General features: G+C 49.4%; 2 protein-coding genes and 1 pseudogene across 2 annotated transcripts in view; 2 read left to right on the top strand and 1 right to left on the bottom strand.

The window, feature by feature from the left end:
* AHCY (adenosylhomocysteinase) overlaps window positions 1-3193 on the top strand; it is a 50111-nt gene extending 46918 nt beyond the window's left edge. Inside the window, exon 11 of the mRNA XM_063600877.1 lies at window positions 2734-3193. The gene's annotated coding sequence lies outside the window, so the exon portion shown is untranslated. The remainder of the gene's footprint in view (window positions 1-2733) is intronic.
* A 141-nt stretch (window positions 3194-3334) lies between these two features.
* LOC134729675 (protein GVQW1-like) lies at window positions 3335-12245 on the bottom strand. The gene is made up of 2 exons (XM_063600879.1): window positions 11344-12245; window positions 3335-4621 (listed from the first exon to the last, which is right to left on the bottom strand). Exons 1-2 carry the CDS (start codon window positions 11474-11476, stop codon window positions 4419-4421), a joined length of 336 nt encoding a protein of 111 aa, XP_063456949.1. The 5' UTR covers window positions 11477-12245; the 3' UTR covers window positions 3335-4418.
* LOC103783899 (density-regulated protein-like) lies at window positions 12239-12896 on the top strand (annotated as a pseudogene).
* The last annotated feature ends 429 nt before the right edge of the window (window positions 12897-13325 follow it).

Genomic DNA, 13325 nt, shown 5'->3' with positions numbered 1-13325 from the left:
TGAGGAGCCCCTCTGCCTGGCTGCCCAGTCTGGAAAGTGAGGAGCATCTCTGCCCGGCCGCCATCCCATCTAGGAAGTGAGGAGCGCCTCTTCCCGGCCGCCATCACATCTGGGAAGTGAGGAGTGTCTCTGCCTGGCCGCCCATCGTCTGAGATGTGGGGAGCACCTCTGCCCTGCAGCCCCGTCCGGGATGTGAGGAGCGTCTCTGCCCGGCCGCCCCGTCTGAGAAGTGAGGAGACCCTCTGCCTGGCAACCACCCCGTCTGAGAAGTGAGGAGCCCCTCCGCCCGGCAGCCACCCCGTCTGAGAAGTGAGGAGCGTCCTCTCTCCTCGTCCGGGAGGGAGGTGGGGGGATCAGCCCCCCGCCGGCCAGCCGCCCTGTCCGGGAGGTGAGGGGTGCCTCTGCCCGGCTGCCCCTACTGGGAAATGAGGAGCCCCTCTGCCCGGCCAGCCGCTCCGTCTGGGAGGGAGGTGGGGGGATCAGCCCCCCACCCGGCCAGCCGCCCTGTCCGGGAGGTGAGGGGCGCCTCTGCCCGGCCGCCCCTACTGGGAAATGAGGAGCCCCTCTGCCCGGCCAGCTGCCCCGTCCGGGAGGGAGGTGGGGGGATCAGCCCCCCACCCGGCCAGCCGCCCTGTCCGGGAGGTGAGGGGCGCCTCTGCCCGGCCGCCCCTACTGGGAAATGAGGAGCCCCTCTGCCCGGCCAGCCGCTCCGTCTGGGAGGGAGGTGGGGGGGTCAGCCCCCCGCCTGGCCAGCCGCCCCGTCCAGGAGGTGAGGGGCACCTCTGCCTGGCCGCCCCTACCGGGAAGTGAGGAGCCCCTCTGCCCGGCCAGCTGCCCCGTCCGGGAGGGAGGTGGGGGGATCAGCCCCCCGTCCGGCCAGCCACCCCGTCCGGGAGGGAGGTGGGGGGGTCAGCCCCCCGCCCGGCCAGCCGCCCTGTCCGGGAGGTGAGGGGCGCCTCTGCCCAGCCGCCCCTACCGGGAAGTGAGGAGCCCCTCTGCCCGGCCAGCCGCCCCGTCTGGGAGGGACGTGGGGGGGGGTCAGCCCCCCGCCCGGCCAGCCGCCCCGTCCGGGAGGGAGGTGGGGGGGTCAGCCCCCCGCCCGGCCAGCCGCCCCGTCCGGGAGGGAGGTTGGGGGGTCAGCCCCCCGCCCGGCCAGCCGCCCCGTCCGGGAGGGAGGTGGGGGGGTCAGCCCCCCGCCTGGCCAGCCGCCCTGTCCGGGAGGTGAGGGGCGCCTCTGCCCGGCCGCCCCTACCGGGAAGTGAGGAGCCCCTCTGCCCAGCCAGCCGCCCCGTCCGGGAGGGAGGTGAGGGGGTCAGCCCCCCACCCGGCCAGCCGCCCCGTCCGGGAGGTGAGGGGCGCCTCTGCCTGGCCGCCCCTACTGGGAAGTGAGGAGCCCCTCTACCCGGCCAGCCGCCCTGTCCGGGAGGGAGGTGGGGGGTCAGCGCCCCGCCCGGTCAGCCGCCCCGTCCGGGAGGGAGGTGGGGGGGGTCAGCCCCCCACCCGGCCAGCCGCCCCGTCCGGGAGGTGAGGGGCGCTTCTGCCCGGCCGCCCCTACTGGGAAGTGAGGAGCTCCTCTGCCCGGCCACCACCCCATCTGGGAGGCGTACCCAACAGCTCATTGAGAACGGGCCATGAAGACAATGGCGGTTTTGTGGAATAGAAAGGGGGGAAAGGTGGGGAAAAGATTGAGAAATCGGATGGTTGCCGTGTCTGTGTAGAAAGAGGTAGACATGGGAGACTTTTCATTTTGTTCTGTACTAAGAAAAATTCTTCTGCCTTGGAAAAAAAAAAAAAACAAGGAAAGTAAAGGATGGAGATGTGGTGGAATGTGGTGGGAAGCTCTGATTAACAAAAGGCTCTTAGCAGGGAGTGGCGGCACAAGACTGTGTTCTCTGCTACTCGGGTGGCTGAGGTGGGAGAATCACCTGACCCCAGGAAGTTGAGGCTACAGTGAGCTGTGATTGTACCACTGCACTGTTACCCAGCCTGGGCAACAGAGTGAGACTCTATCTCAAAAACAAAAACAAATGAGCTCGATTAAGGCAAGTTACAAGAGGCATGTTATAAATTAGGAGGCGGTACGTGTAGTTATTTTGTGTCTTTGGGTTTTCCTTACCATAAATAATATACTCATGGGCCAAAAACTGTAATGGGAATTTCTACAAAGAAGTGAGAGTGGCCGGAAAATCTGAGTTAGAAAAAGAGGCCAGGCATGGTGGCTCACGCCTATAATCCCAGCACTGGAGGAAGCCACAGGGGGAGGATTCCTTGATCTTAGGAATTTGAGACCAGCCTGGCAACATAGAGAGACCTCATCTCTACAAAAAATTTTTAAAAAATTAGCTGGGTGTTATAGGGTCCAGCCCTACTGGGTCTGTGGGTTTTTTCTCCTCGTGTGGAGACGAGAGATCGTAGAAATAAAGACACAAGACAAAGAGACAGAATAAAATACAGCTGGGTCCGGGGGACCACTACCACCAAGGCACAGAGACCAGTAATGGCCCCGAATGCCTGGCTGTGCTGTTATTTATTGGATACAAGACAAGGGGGCAGGGTAAGGAGTGTGAGCCATCTCCAGTGATAGATAAGGTTACACAAGTCACGTGTCCACCAGACAGGAGGCCCTTCCCTGTTTGGCAGCCGAGGCGGAGGGAGAGGACAGCTTATGCCATTATTTCTTCTATGCATTTCAAAGACTTTAGTACTTTTACTAATTCTGCTACCACTCTCTAGAAGGCGGAGCCACGTGTACGGGGTGGAACATGAAAGCGGACCGGGAGCGTGACCGCTGAAGCACAGCATCACAGGGAGATGGTCAGGCCTCCGGAGGCTGCGGGTGGGCCTGACTGATGTCAGGCCTTCCACAAGAGGTGGTGGAGCAGTCTTCTCTAACTCCCCCTGGGAAAGGGAGACTCCCTTTCTCGGTCTGCTAAGTAACCGGTGCCTTCCCCGGCACTGATGCTACCACTAGACCAAGGTCCACTAGGTAATGGGTGCCTTCCCAGGTGCTGGCATTACTGCTAGGCCAGGAAGCCCTCTAGTGGCCCTGTCCGGGCGTAACAGAGGGCTCACACTCTTGTCTTCTGGTCACTTTCTCACCGTGTCCCTTCAGCTCCTATCTCTGTATGGCCTGGTTTTTCCTAGGTTATAATTGTAGAACAAAGATTATTATAATATTGGAATAAAGAGTAATGCTACAAACTAATGATTAATGATATTCATATATAATCACATCTATAATCTATTTCTAGTGTAACTATTCTTATTCTATATATTTTCTTTATTATACTGGAGCAGCTTGTGCCCTCGGTCTCTTGCCTTGGCACCTGCGTGGCTTGCCGCCCACATGTGTGATAGTACACACCTGTGGTCCCAGCCTCTTGGGAGGGTGAGGTGGGAGGGAGGATTGCTTGAACCTGGGAGGTTGAGGCTCCAGTGAGCTGTGATCATACCAAAAAAGAAAAGAAAGGAAGAAAGAAAAAGGTGGCAGGAGTTTGGGGAAGATTAACTTAGACCCAGGAACAGGATTGAGAACGAGGGGGCTGAGTCAACAGTCCAGTTCAATATTCACAAATCCAAGGGGTAGTGGGACAGCTCATGACCAGAGGCCAATATCCATGGGACTGGATGTCCGTGGACTGGCCAAAGTCCACAATGATCACTTGCTCTGAACACTTCATAATGTAGGTACAAGCTCAGTTCACCATCAGAGCAGCCACAAGCCTAATGTAAACACTAGTCACTGCACAATGGGTAGGCAAGAGATCTCACCAGGTCAAATCCCCAGCCTAACTCAGGACAAGTGAATCCTGGGGGTTAGTTTAAGACAAACAGACCAACCCCCGGCAAAACAGTTCTCCTGGTAGAACCATACAATTGGACTGAGTCTTGGATTGGTAAAGTCTCAGTGGAGTAAATCTTATTTGGGTATAATAGGGAGAGAGTTAAAGACCAGTATTCCTTACCTCAATTCTGGAGGGATATGTATATTCTAAATGTAATACAGGTCCATAATGTTTAGTTGTATTAGGATTCTTGGGGTCAGATGTTTTTTAGAATTCAGAACTTTGTGAACATTAGAAAAATAGTATCATCCATATATTATGTTAAACCACATATAATGGGTCTGGGAGAACCCTATAATGAAAATATTAATGCTTCTTTAGCAAAAAGGCATGGATCTTCATAATAGGCAGGATGAATACAGACTATGAATTGATTCACATCAATTCGGGACGGGTTTTGTTGCCAAATGTCTTCAGGTAAGTTCAGATTTTGCTGCCAAATGAGTTGCCAAAGGGGGAACAAAACCTTATACTTTTCAGGTTGTTGGGATTTTGCAATTACAGGTAAAGGTTTTTGGATCTGTACAGACCTTGTTGCTGTTATTACTCATTAGAGAAACACACTCCCTGCTATTAATACAGGACAATAATGCTAGGCCAGGCCCTGTGGCTCACGCCTATAATCCCAGCACTTTGGGAGGCCGAGGCAGGTGGATCACCTGAGGTCAGGAGTTCGAGACCAGCCTGACCAACATGGTGATAGCTCGTCTCTACTAAAAATACAAAAATTAGCTGGGCGTGGTGGCGCATGCCTGTAATCCCAACTACTTGGGAGGCTGAGGTAGAAGCATCACTTGAATCCAGGAGGCAGAGGTTGCAGTGAGCAAAGATTGTGCCACTGCACTGCAGGCTGGGTGACAGAGTAAGACTCTGTCTCAAAAAAAAAAAACAACGAAACAAAACAAAACAAAAAAACAGGACAATAATGCTGACAGCAATGAGTAGCTGTGTAACTGGGTTTCTCAACTGTCTCTCCACTCTGCAGTGATGAAGACTGTTATTTGATGTGTGATATCTCTGATGACAGTTCTCCTTTTAAATTCATCATCTGTATTTAGGACTTAAGATGAGTTTCTCTTCAGCATGGTGGATAAAAAGAAGGATCCAGACACACGAGTCAGATCACTTGGATGAACCTGTCATTTAAATGGCTGCCTGACCCTAGGTCCACCTGGGTCTCAGCTTTCTCAGTTTTAAGGGCCCGGCACTCACGCCTATAAGCCCAGCACTTTGGGAGGCTGAGGTGGGTGCATCACTTGAGGCCAGGAGTTTGAGACCAGCGTGGCCAACATGGTGAAACCCGTCTCTACTAAAAATACAAAAATTAGCCAGGCTTGGTGGTGCATGCCTATAATCCCAGCTACTTGGGAGGCTGAAGCAGAAGAATCGCTTGAACCGGGAGGCGGAGGTTGCAGTGAGCTGAGATTGTGCCATTGCACTCCGGCCTGGGCAACGGAGCAAGACTCTGTCTCTAAAAAAAAAATAAATAAATAAATAAAATAAAAATAAGAGCGTAGGGAAAAGAAAGAGAGATCAGGCTGGGCGCGGTGGCTCACGCCTGTAATCCCAGCACTTTGGGAGGCTGAGGCAGGCGGATCACGAGGTCAGGAGATCAAGACCATCCTGGCTAACATGGTGAAACCCCGTCTCTACTAAAAATACAAAAAAATTAGGCGGGCGTGGTGGCAGACACCTGTAGTCCCAGCTACTCGGGAGGCTGAGGCAGGAGAATGGTGTGAACCCAAGAGGCAGAGCTTGCAGTGAGCTGAGTGAGCCACTGCACTCCAGCCTGGGCAACAGAGCGAGACTTCATCTAAAAAAAAAAAAAAAAAGAGAGATCAGGTTGTTACTGTGTCTATGTAGAAAAGGAAGACATAAAAAACTCCATTTTGATCTGTACTAAGAAAAATTGTTTCTGCTTTGAGATGCTGTTAACCTGTAACTTTAGTCCCAACCCTGTGCTCACAGAAACATGTGCTGTATTGAATCAAAGTTTAATGGATTTAGGGCTGTGCAGGATGTGCCTTGTTAACATGTTTGCAGGCAGTATGCCTGGTAAAAGTCATCGCCATTCTCCATTCTCGATTAACCAGGGACACAATGCACTGGACACAATGTCCGCAGGGACCTCTGCCCAAGAAAGCCTGGGTATTGTCCAAGGTTTCCCCCCACTGAGACAGCCTGAAATATGGCCTCGTGGGAAAGGAAAGACCTTACCGTCCCCCAACCCGACACCCATAAAGGGTCTGTGCTGAGGGGGAGTAGTGAAAGAGGGAGGCCTCTTTGCAGTTGAGATAAGAGGAAGGCATCTGTCTCCTGCTCCTCCCTGGGAATGGAATGTCTCAGTGTACAGCCGACCATTCCCATTCATTTTATTCTAAGATAGGAGAAAACCGCCCTGTGGCTAGAGGGGAGATATACTGACAACAATACTGCTCTGTTACTCTTTGCTACACTGAGATGTTTGGGTAAAGAAAAACATAAATCTAGCCTACGTGCACATCCAGGCACAGTACCTTTCCTTGAACTTACTCATGATACTAATTCCTTTGCTCACATGTTTCCCTGCTGACCTTCTCCCCACCTGTTGCCCTGCTACACTCCCCTCACTAAAATAGTAAAAATAATAATCAATAAATACTGAGGGAACTCAGAGACCGGCACCAGTGCGGGTCCTCTGTATACTGAGTGCCGGTCTCCTGGGCCCACTGTTCTTTCTCTATACTTTGTCTCTGTGTCTTATTTCTTTTCTCAGTCTCTCGTCCCACCTGACGAGAAATACCCACAGGTGTGGAGGGGCAGGCCCCCTTCATAAGAGGATAGGACTATATGACTCACTATAGAGTCTGAGGCACAGAGTGGAAACTTGACAAAAATTTGTTATATGAATGAAAGAATCTACCTTCTATCCTTAAATTCTATGAATCCTGTCTTAGTCTGTTTAGGTGACTATAACAAAATATCATAGACTGGGTGGTTTCTAAACAACGGAAATTTATTTCTCACAGTTCTGGAGGCTGGGAAGTCCAAGATCAATGTGCAGGCAGATTCGATATCTAGTGAGGGCCTATTTCTTCATAGACAACCATTATCTCTCTAATCTCACAAGGTGGAAGGGCTTTCCCTTGGGCCTCTTTTGTAAAGGCACTAGTCTCATTCATGAGGGCTCTGCCACCATGACCTAGTCACCTCCAAAAGGCCCCACCTCCTTACACTATCACCTTGGCAGTGAGGATTTCAACATCTGAATCTGAGAGGGCATAAACATTCAGAACATAGCAAATTCCTCATTTCCAATTCTTGCCTCCCTGTCATTGTGCCACTGGGCAGCTTAAATAGTTACACAGAGAAGGTCAGGCGCAGTGGCTCATGCCTGTAATCCCAGCACTTTGGGAGGCCGAGGCGGATGGATCACGAGGTCAGGAGATCAAGACCATCCTGGCTAACACGGTAAAACCCCGTCTCTATTAAAAAATACAAAAAAAAATCAGCCGGGCGTGGTGGCGGGCACCTGTAGTCCCAGCTACCTGGGAGGCTGAGGCAGGAGAATGGTGTGAACCGGGGAGGTGGAGGTTGCAGTGAGCCGACATCACGCCACTGCACTCCAGCCTGGGCGACAGAGCGAGACTCTGTCTCAAAAAAAAAAAAGTTACACAGAGAAAGATTTATAAGGGTCACTTATTATGCTTCCTTAAGAGCTGAAGAATTTACAAATGCATAAGTGTGACTGAATCTGACTAAGTTGTGGAAAAGAGGGCATGGAAAGTCATGGAAAGTTTGTACAAGCCCACTGCAATTGTATTAATAGCAGTGAGTGTGTTCCTCATGAGTAGTAACAGCAATGAGGGTTTGTACAGGTCCAGTGCAATTGGTTGATGTAACCCAGGAGTCTTGTTGACGTGCGTGCACACATGTATGCTAATGTGCAAGATCTCTGCTTGAGGGAATATAAGAGACAACAGTGTTGAGATCATCCCTGAGTAGGGTACACTCAGCGTCCTGAGTGTGCACTGAGGGCATCCCCTTAGCGACAGCACTGGGGAGAGTATTGTATCTTAATCCTTCAGGGATAAGGCCTTGTTCCCCACAGCAAAGGAAAGGACTACAGTCTCCCAGTCATGTGGCATGGCTAAGTACCTACTGAGACAGAGGTGTAATGAGAGATGAGAATGGAAGAAGAGGCAAAGGCACCTCCACCTCCCAGGTTCAAGCGATTCTCCCATCTCAGCCTCCTGAGTAGCTGGGATTACAGGCATGCACCACTACGCCCGGCTAATTTTGTACTTTTAGTAGAGATCGGATTTCACCATGTTGACCAGGCTGGTCTCAAACTCCTGATCTCAGGTGATCCGCCCGCCTCAGCCTCCCAAAGTGCTGGGATTACAGGCGTGAGCCACCGCGCTCGGCCTTTTTAATTTTTTTGAGATGTGGTCTCACTGTGTTGCCCAGGCTGGCCTGAAACTCCTGGCCTTAGGTGATCCTCCTGCCTCAGCCACTCAAGTAGCTGGGACTATAGGGGCACCACTGCACCTGGCTCCCCTTTTAATTTTTATTTTAGCATTGTTTTAGTATTTTTTGTTTGTTTGTTTAAGTAGTCTTCTTGAAGACAGTGAACAGTGTCAGCTGCTGACCATACTAGGTGTTCATGAGGCACAACTCTGACAGCCTGCCCTGGGCTTTGCTAGTGGCACTAGTCAAGGCAGCCAGAGTGTCTGGGTAGCCAGCAAGCTGGCATTGGAGGGGAGGTGACTGGGCTCAGTTAGTCATAATAGTGGCTTCCACCAGCCCTGCCAAGCACCAATGGCCAGAGACCTGGGGGTTCTGTGTGAAGCTCATCCCTGTGAAGGACAGTGAACACAGATCAAGAAGTATCAGCTGGACCCCAGCATGGAGGAGCAACTGCAGACTTCAGCAGACTCATTCAGGTTAGTTAAGATGAAGGCAGGCTTTCCTTTGATCAGGCTTTTGGAAAAAAGCATATACTTGGGAAGAAAGGGAAATGATAGAGCAAGAGGGAATTCTTGACCTTGAAATCGTCTGTGAAACACTGTGCATATGTGATTTTTCAGGGGAGAGGGTCCGTAGCTTTCTCTGGGTCCATAATGGGTTCTCTGGCCCTGAAAAACTGAATCAAGTTGCTTTATGTTCTGCATATGTGAATAACGGATGCCCTACCTTTAAATGGCTTTCAGTGCTTCAGGGAAGAGAGACAAGTAACTAACAAAAGGAGGAGGGGGAAGTGTTAGAGTTGAGGCACAATTTGCCAGGCCCTGTGAAAAATGAAATGTAGGACCCCTTGTTAAAAAATTAAGAGATGGTGACAGGAGAGCATTAAACCAAGCCATTGGCCCTTTAAGCACGAGGCCTGGTGCAGCTATACAAGCTGCATGCTCATGAAGCCAGCTGTGGTTACAAGATTGAGAAAGTTGACACTGATCATATGACACAGTGGTTATGAAGAAGTTTGCGGATTAGGGGAAACACTACATTACACTCAGTAAAGTTTCAGCAGTAAGTCATATAATAATGAGACTGCTTATAGACATCACCTTCAGCTGTCTAACCAGGGCTCTGGGCATCGGATATCTCAGTGGAGGCGAGGAGATAGGGGATTGGGGGCGGGGGATGGGAATGCGTTTGGGGAGTCAAAGAATGAAACAGCATGTAAAAACCTGGGTTCTGGTCCCAGCCCTGCCACTAGCTCCCTGTGTGACTTCTGGCAAGTTACTTTCTCTCTATGGATAACTTTTTCTTCACCTGTATGAGAAAAAATTTGCATTATTAGATTTTTTTTTTTCGAGACAGGGTCTCACTCTGTCACCCAGGCTGGAGTGCAGTGGTGCCATCTCAGCTCATTGTAACCTCTGCCTTCAGGGTTCAAGCAATTCTCCCACCTCAGCCTCCCTAGTAGCTGGGACTACAGGCATGTGCCACCACACCTGGCTAATTTTTTTTTTTTTTTTGTATTTTTGGTAGAGATGGGGTTTTACCATGTTGCCCAGGCTGATGAATTATTAGATTTTTAAGTTCTCTTCTAACGTTGACTTGCTGTTATTCCAAATGAGTGGCATCCCCTTCAGAGAGGCTACAACATATTCTGCTGAATATTTCTTTCTTTCTGTTTTTATAGATAGGGCCTTGCTCTGTCACCCAGGCTGGAAGGCAATGGCAAGACCATAGCTCACTGCAGCCTTGACCTCCTGGGCTCAAGCAATCCTCCCACATCAGCCTCCCAAGGAGCTGAGACTACAGGTGTGAGCCACCACGCCAGGCCAATTATTTTTTTAGTAGAGGTGAGGTCTCACAATGTTGCCCAGGCTGGTCTCAAACTCCTGGGCTCAAGAGACACTGCTTCCTCGGCCTCCCAAAGTGCTGGAATTACAAGCGTGAGCCATTGTGCCTGACCTGAATATTTCTTTTATGGTGAGGATTTGCCCTCTGAGAATAAATCTGACCTCTGAAAATAGACAATGATTTCCAGCTAACTCTGGTAAGAATAATAATGTTTTTGACTGAAAATGAGCTGTGGCCTAAGTAATGGGATTTTTATAACTTAAAAGTGGTTTTAGTTTTTAGCTAATATAACCAGAATTGAGACAGTCAGTAGAATGTTTTTCCCCAAAGTTGTAAGATTGAGATGTCATAAGTTCATTCTAATGCTGCAAGTAGCTTAAAATATCTTTGAATTCTAGACATACCTTCAGAGGCAATTTTTTTTTTTTTAGATGGAGTCTTGCTCTGTCACCAGGCTGGAGTGCAGTGGTGCGATCTTGGCTCACTGCAACCTTCACCTCCCGGGTTCAAGCGATTCTTCTGCCTCAGCCTCCTGAGTAGCTGGGATTACAGGCGCCCATCACCATGCCAGGCTAATTTTTCTATTTTTAGTAGCGACAGTGTTTCACCATGTTGGCCAGGCTGGTCTCGAACTCTTGATCTCAGGCGATCTGCCCTCCTTGGCCTTCCAAAGTGCTGGGATTACACACATGTGCCACTGCGCCCGGCCTTCAGGGGCAATTTAAAAGTCATACAAGACAGGGCACCATGGCTCATGCCTGTAATCCCAGCACTTTGGCAGGTGGAGTCAGGAAGATTGCTTGAGACCAGGAGTTTGAGACCAGCCTGGGCAACACGGCAAGACCTCATCTCCACAAAAATTTAAAAAATTAGCTGGGCATGGTAGTTTCAGCTATCTTGGGAGGCTGAGGCAGGAGGATCACTTGAGTCTAGGAAATCAAGGCTGCAGTGAGCTGTGTTTGTGCCACTGCATTCCAGTTTGGGGAACAGAGTGAGACCATGTCTCAAAAAAAAAGTCATATAAGAAAAAGCATCGGCAGGGTACAGTGACTCATGCCTGTAGTCCTAGCACTTCGGGAGGCTGAGGTGGGTGGATCACGAGGTCAGGAGTTCAAGACAGCCTGACTAACATGATGAAACCTCGTCTCTACAAAAATACAAAAATTAGCTGGGCGTGGTGGCATGTGCCTGTAATCCCAGCTACTCGGGAGGCTGAGGCAGGAGAATCGCTTGAACCCGGGAGGCGGAGGTTGCAGTGAGCCGAGATCACACCATTGCACTCCAGCCTGGGCAACAGAAGGAGACTCTGTCTCAAAAAAAAAAAAAAAAAACAGCATTATGTAATGTAATAATCATAGCTTTCGTAATAAGATGGAAACCTGTTTCAATTGAGGACCATGTGAGGCAAATATCAATTTAAATCAGTCTTTTCTAAAAATAGCTATTTAGGAGAGAGGCATATACAATGTTAAACACAAGGGGCTACATTGGCTTATGCCTGTAGTCCCAGCTACTTGAAAGCATGAGGCAGGTGGATCACCTAAGCCTGGGAGGTTGAGGCTGTGGTGAGCCATGATCATGCCACTGCACTCCAGCCTGGGTGACAGAGTGAGACCCTGTCTAAAACAAAAAACAAAAAACAAAAAACAAACAAAAACCAACAACAACGACAACTAAAACAAAAAAAACTAAAAACATAAAATGTTAAACTCACTAGATTTTTAAATTAAAGGGAGGAGTATAAAACAGGCAGAAAAGGAAAGGAGAGAGGAGAAAAGTACAGAGGAAAAGAAATAAATAGAAGAGTTGTGGGAATTGGACTTAATCAGTAAAGGGAGCTTCAAGTTTATCTGCAATTTTAAAAAATATAAAAGATGAAGGCCCGGCACAGGGGCTCACGCCTGTAATCCCAGCACTTTGGGAGGCTGAGGTGGGCAGATCACTTGAGGTCAGGAGTTCAAGACCAGCCTGGGCAACATGGCGAAACCCCATCTCTACCAAAAATACAAAAAATTAGTCAGGCATGGTGGCATGTGCCTGTGGTCCTAGGAGGCTGAGGTGGGAGGATTGCTTGAGCCCGGAGGCAGAGGTTGCAGTGAGCTGAGATTTCTGAATCCAGTGGGGCTGATTGCAAAGGAGACCCAAGGAACAGTGCCAAGTTAGATGCCAATTACCCACTTCGAGTCCTTTATTGTGGAGTCTGTTCATTACCAACAGAGTACTGTGAATATATGCCTGATGTTGCTCATTGTAGACAATGGTTAGAGAAGAATTTTCTAAATGAACTTGCAAAATTTACTGTAGAAAATTCACCCAAACAAGAAGCTGGAATTCGTGAGGGTCAAGGAACAGCAGGGGAAGAAGAGGAGAAGAAAAAACAGAAGAGAGGTGGAAGAGGCCAAATAAAACAAAAAAAGAAGACCATACCACAAAAGGTTACTAAGGCCAAAATTCCTAGAGCAAAGAAGAAATATGTGACAAGAGTGTGTGGCCTTGCAACTTTTGAAATTGATCTTAAAGAAGCACAAAGATTTTTGCTCAAAAATTCTCCTGTGCTGCCTCAGTAATGGGGAGGATGAAATTATTCGGGGAGACTTTACAGATGACATAATTCATGTCATTCAGAAAAATGGCCAGAAGTAGATGATGACAGCATCGAAGATCTTGGAGAAGTAAAGAAGTGAATTTGAAAATCTGTCTGCATTTAATGGCCTGAACTGAGAGTTGATATGGCCAAAGGGAGAGAGGCCTTTATATATACATATATATATATTTACTGTAGAATATATATATATTCTACAGTAAAACTGTAGACTGCCCTCGTCCTTGGCATTTTCACTGTTCTGTACAAGGTTGCTTGTTTTTTTAATTGCCAAAGTCAAATAAACAGGGAGACTGTCATGCTCATGCATGAATAGAATTTAGTCAAATAAAAAATTTTGGTCATTTGCTGGGCGTGGTGGCTCACGCCTGTAATCCCAGCACTTTGGGAGGCCAAGGCGGGCGGATCATGAGGTCAGGAGTTCGAGACCAGCCTGGCCAATATGGTGAAACCCCGTCTCTACCAAAAAAAATACAAAATTTAGCCAGGCACGGTGGCGCACACCTGTAGTCCCAGCTACTCAGGAGGCTGAGGCCTGAGAATCGCTGGAACCCGGGAGGTGGAGGTTGCAGTGAGCCAAGATC

The sequence above is a fragment of the Pan paniscus genome, chromosome 21 (genome assembly GCF_029289425.2).
Source record: "Pan paniscus chromosome 21, NHGRI_mPanPan1-v2.0_pri, whole genome shotgun sequence".
In the NCBI taxonomy this organism is placed as follows: Eukaryota; Metazoa; Chordata; class Mammalia; order Primates; family Hominidae; genus Pan; species Pan paniscus.
Note: the sequence above shows the minus strand (reverse complement) of the source record. Positions and strands in the feature narration are given on the sequence as shown.

Bases quoted from the DNA above. Each gene is read 5' to 3' on its own strand.
- LOC134729675 (XM_063600879.1), bottom strand. From the start codon at position 11,476: ATGCTGTTTTTTTTTTTTTTTTTTGAGACAGAGTCTCCTTCTGTTGCC. The intron at 4,622-11,343 runs GTAGCTGGGATT...CTTCTACCTCAG, and splicing joins CTCCTGCCTCAGCCTCCCGA to CCTCCCAAGTAGTTGGGATT.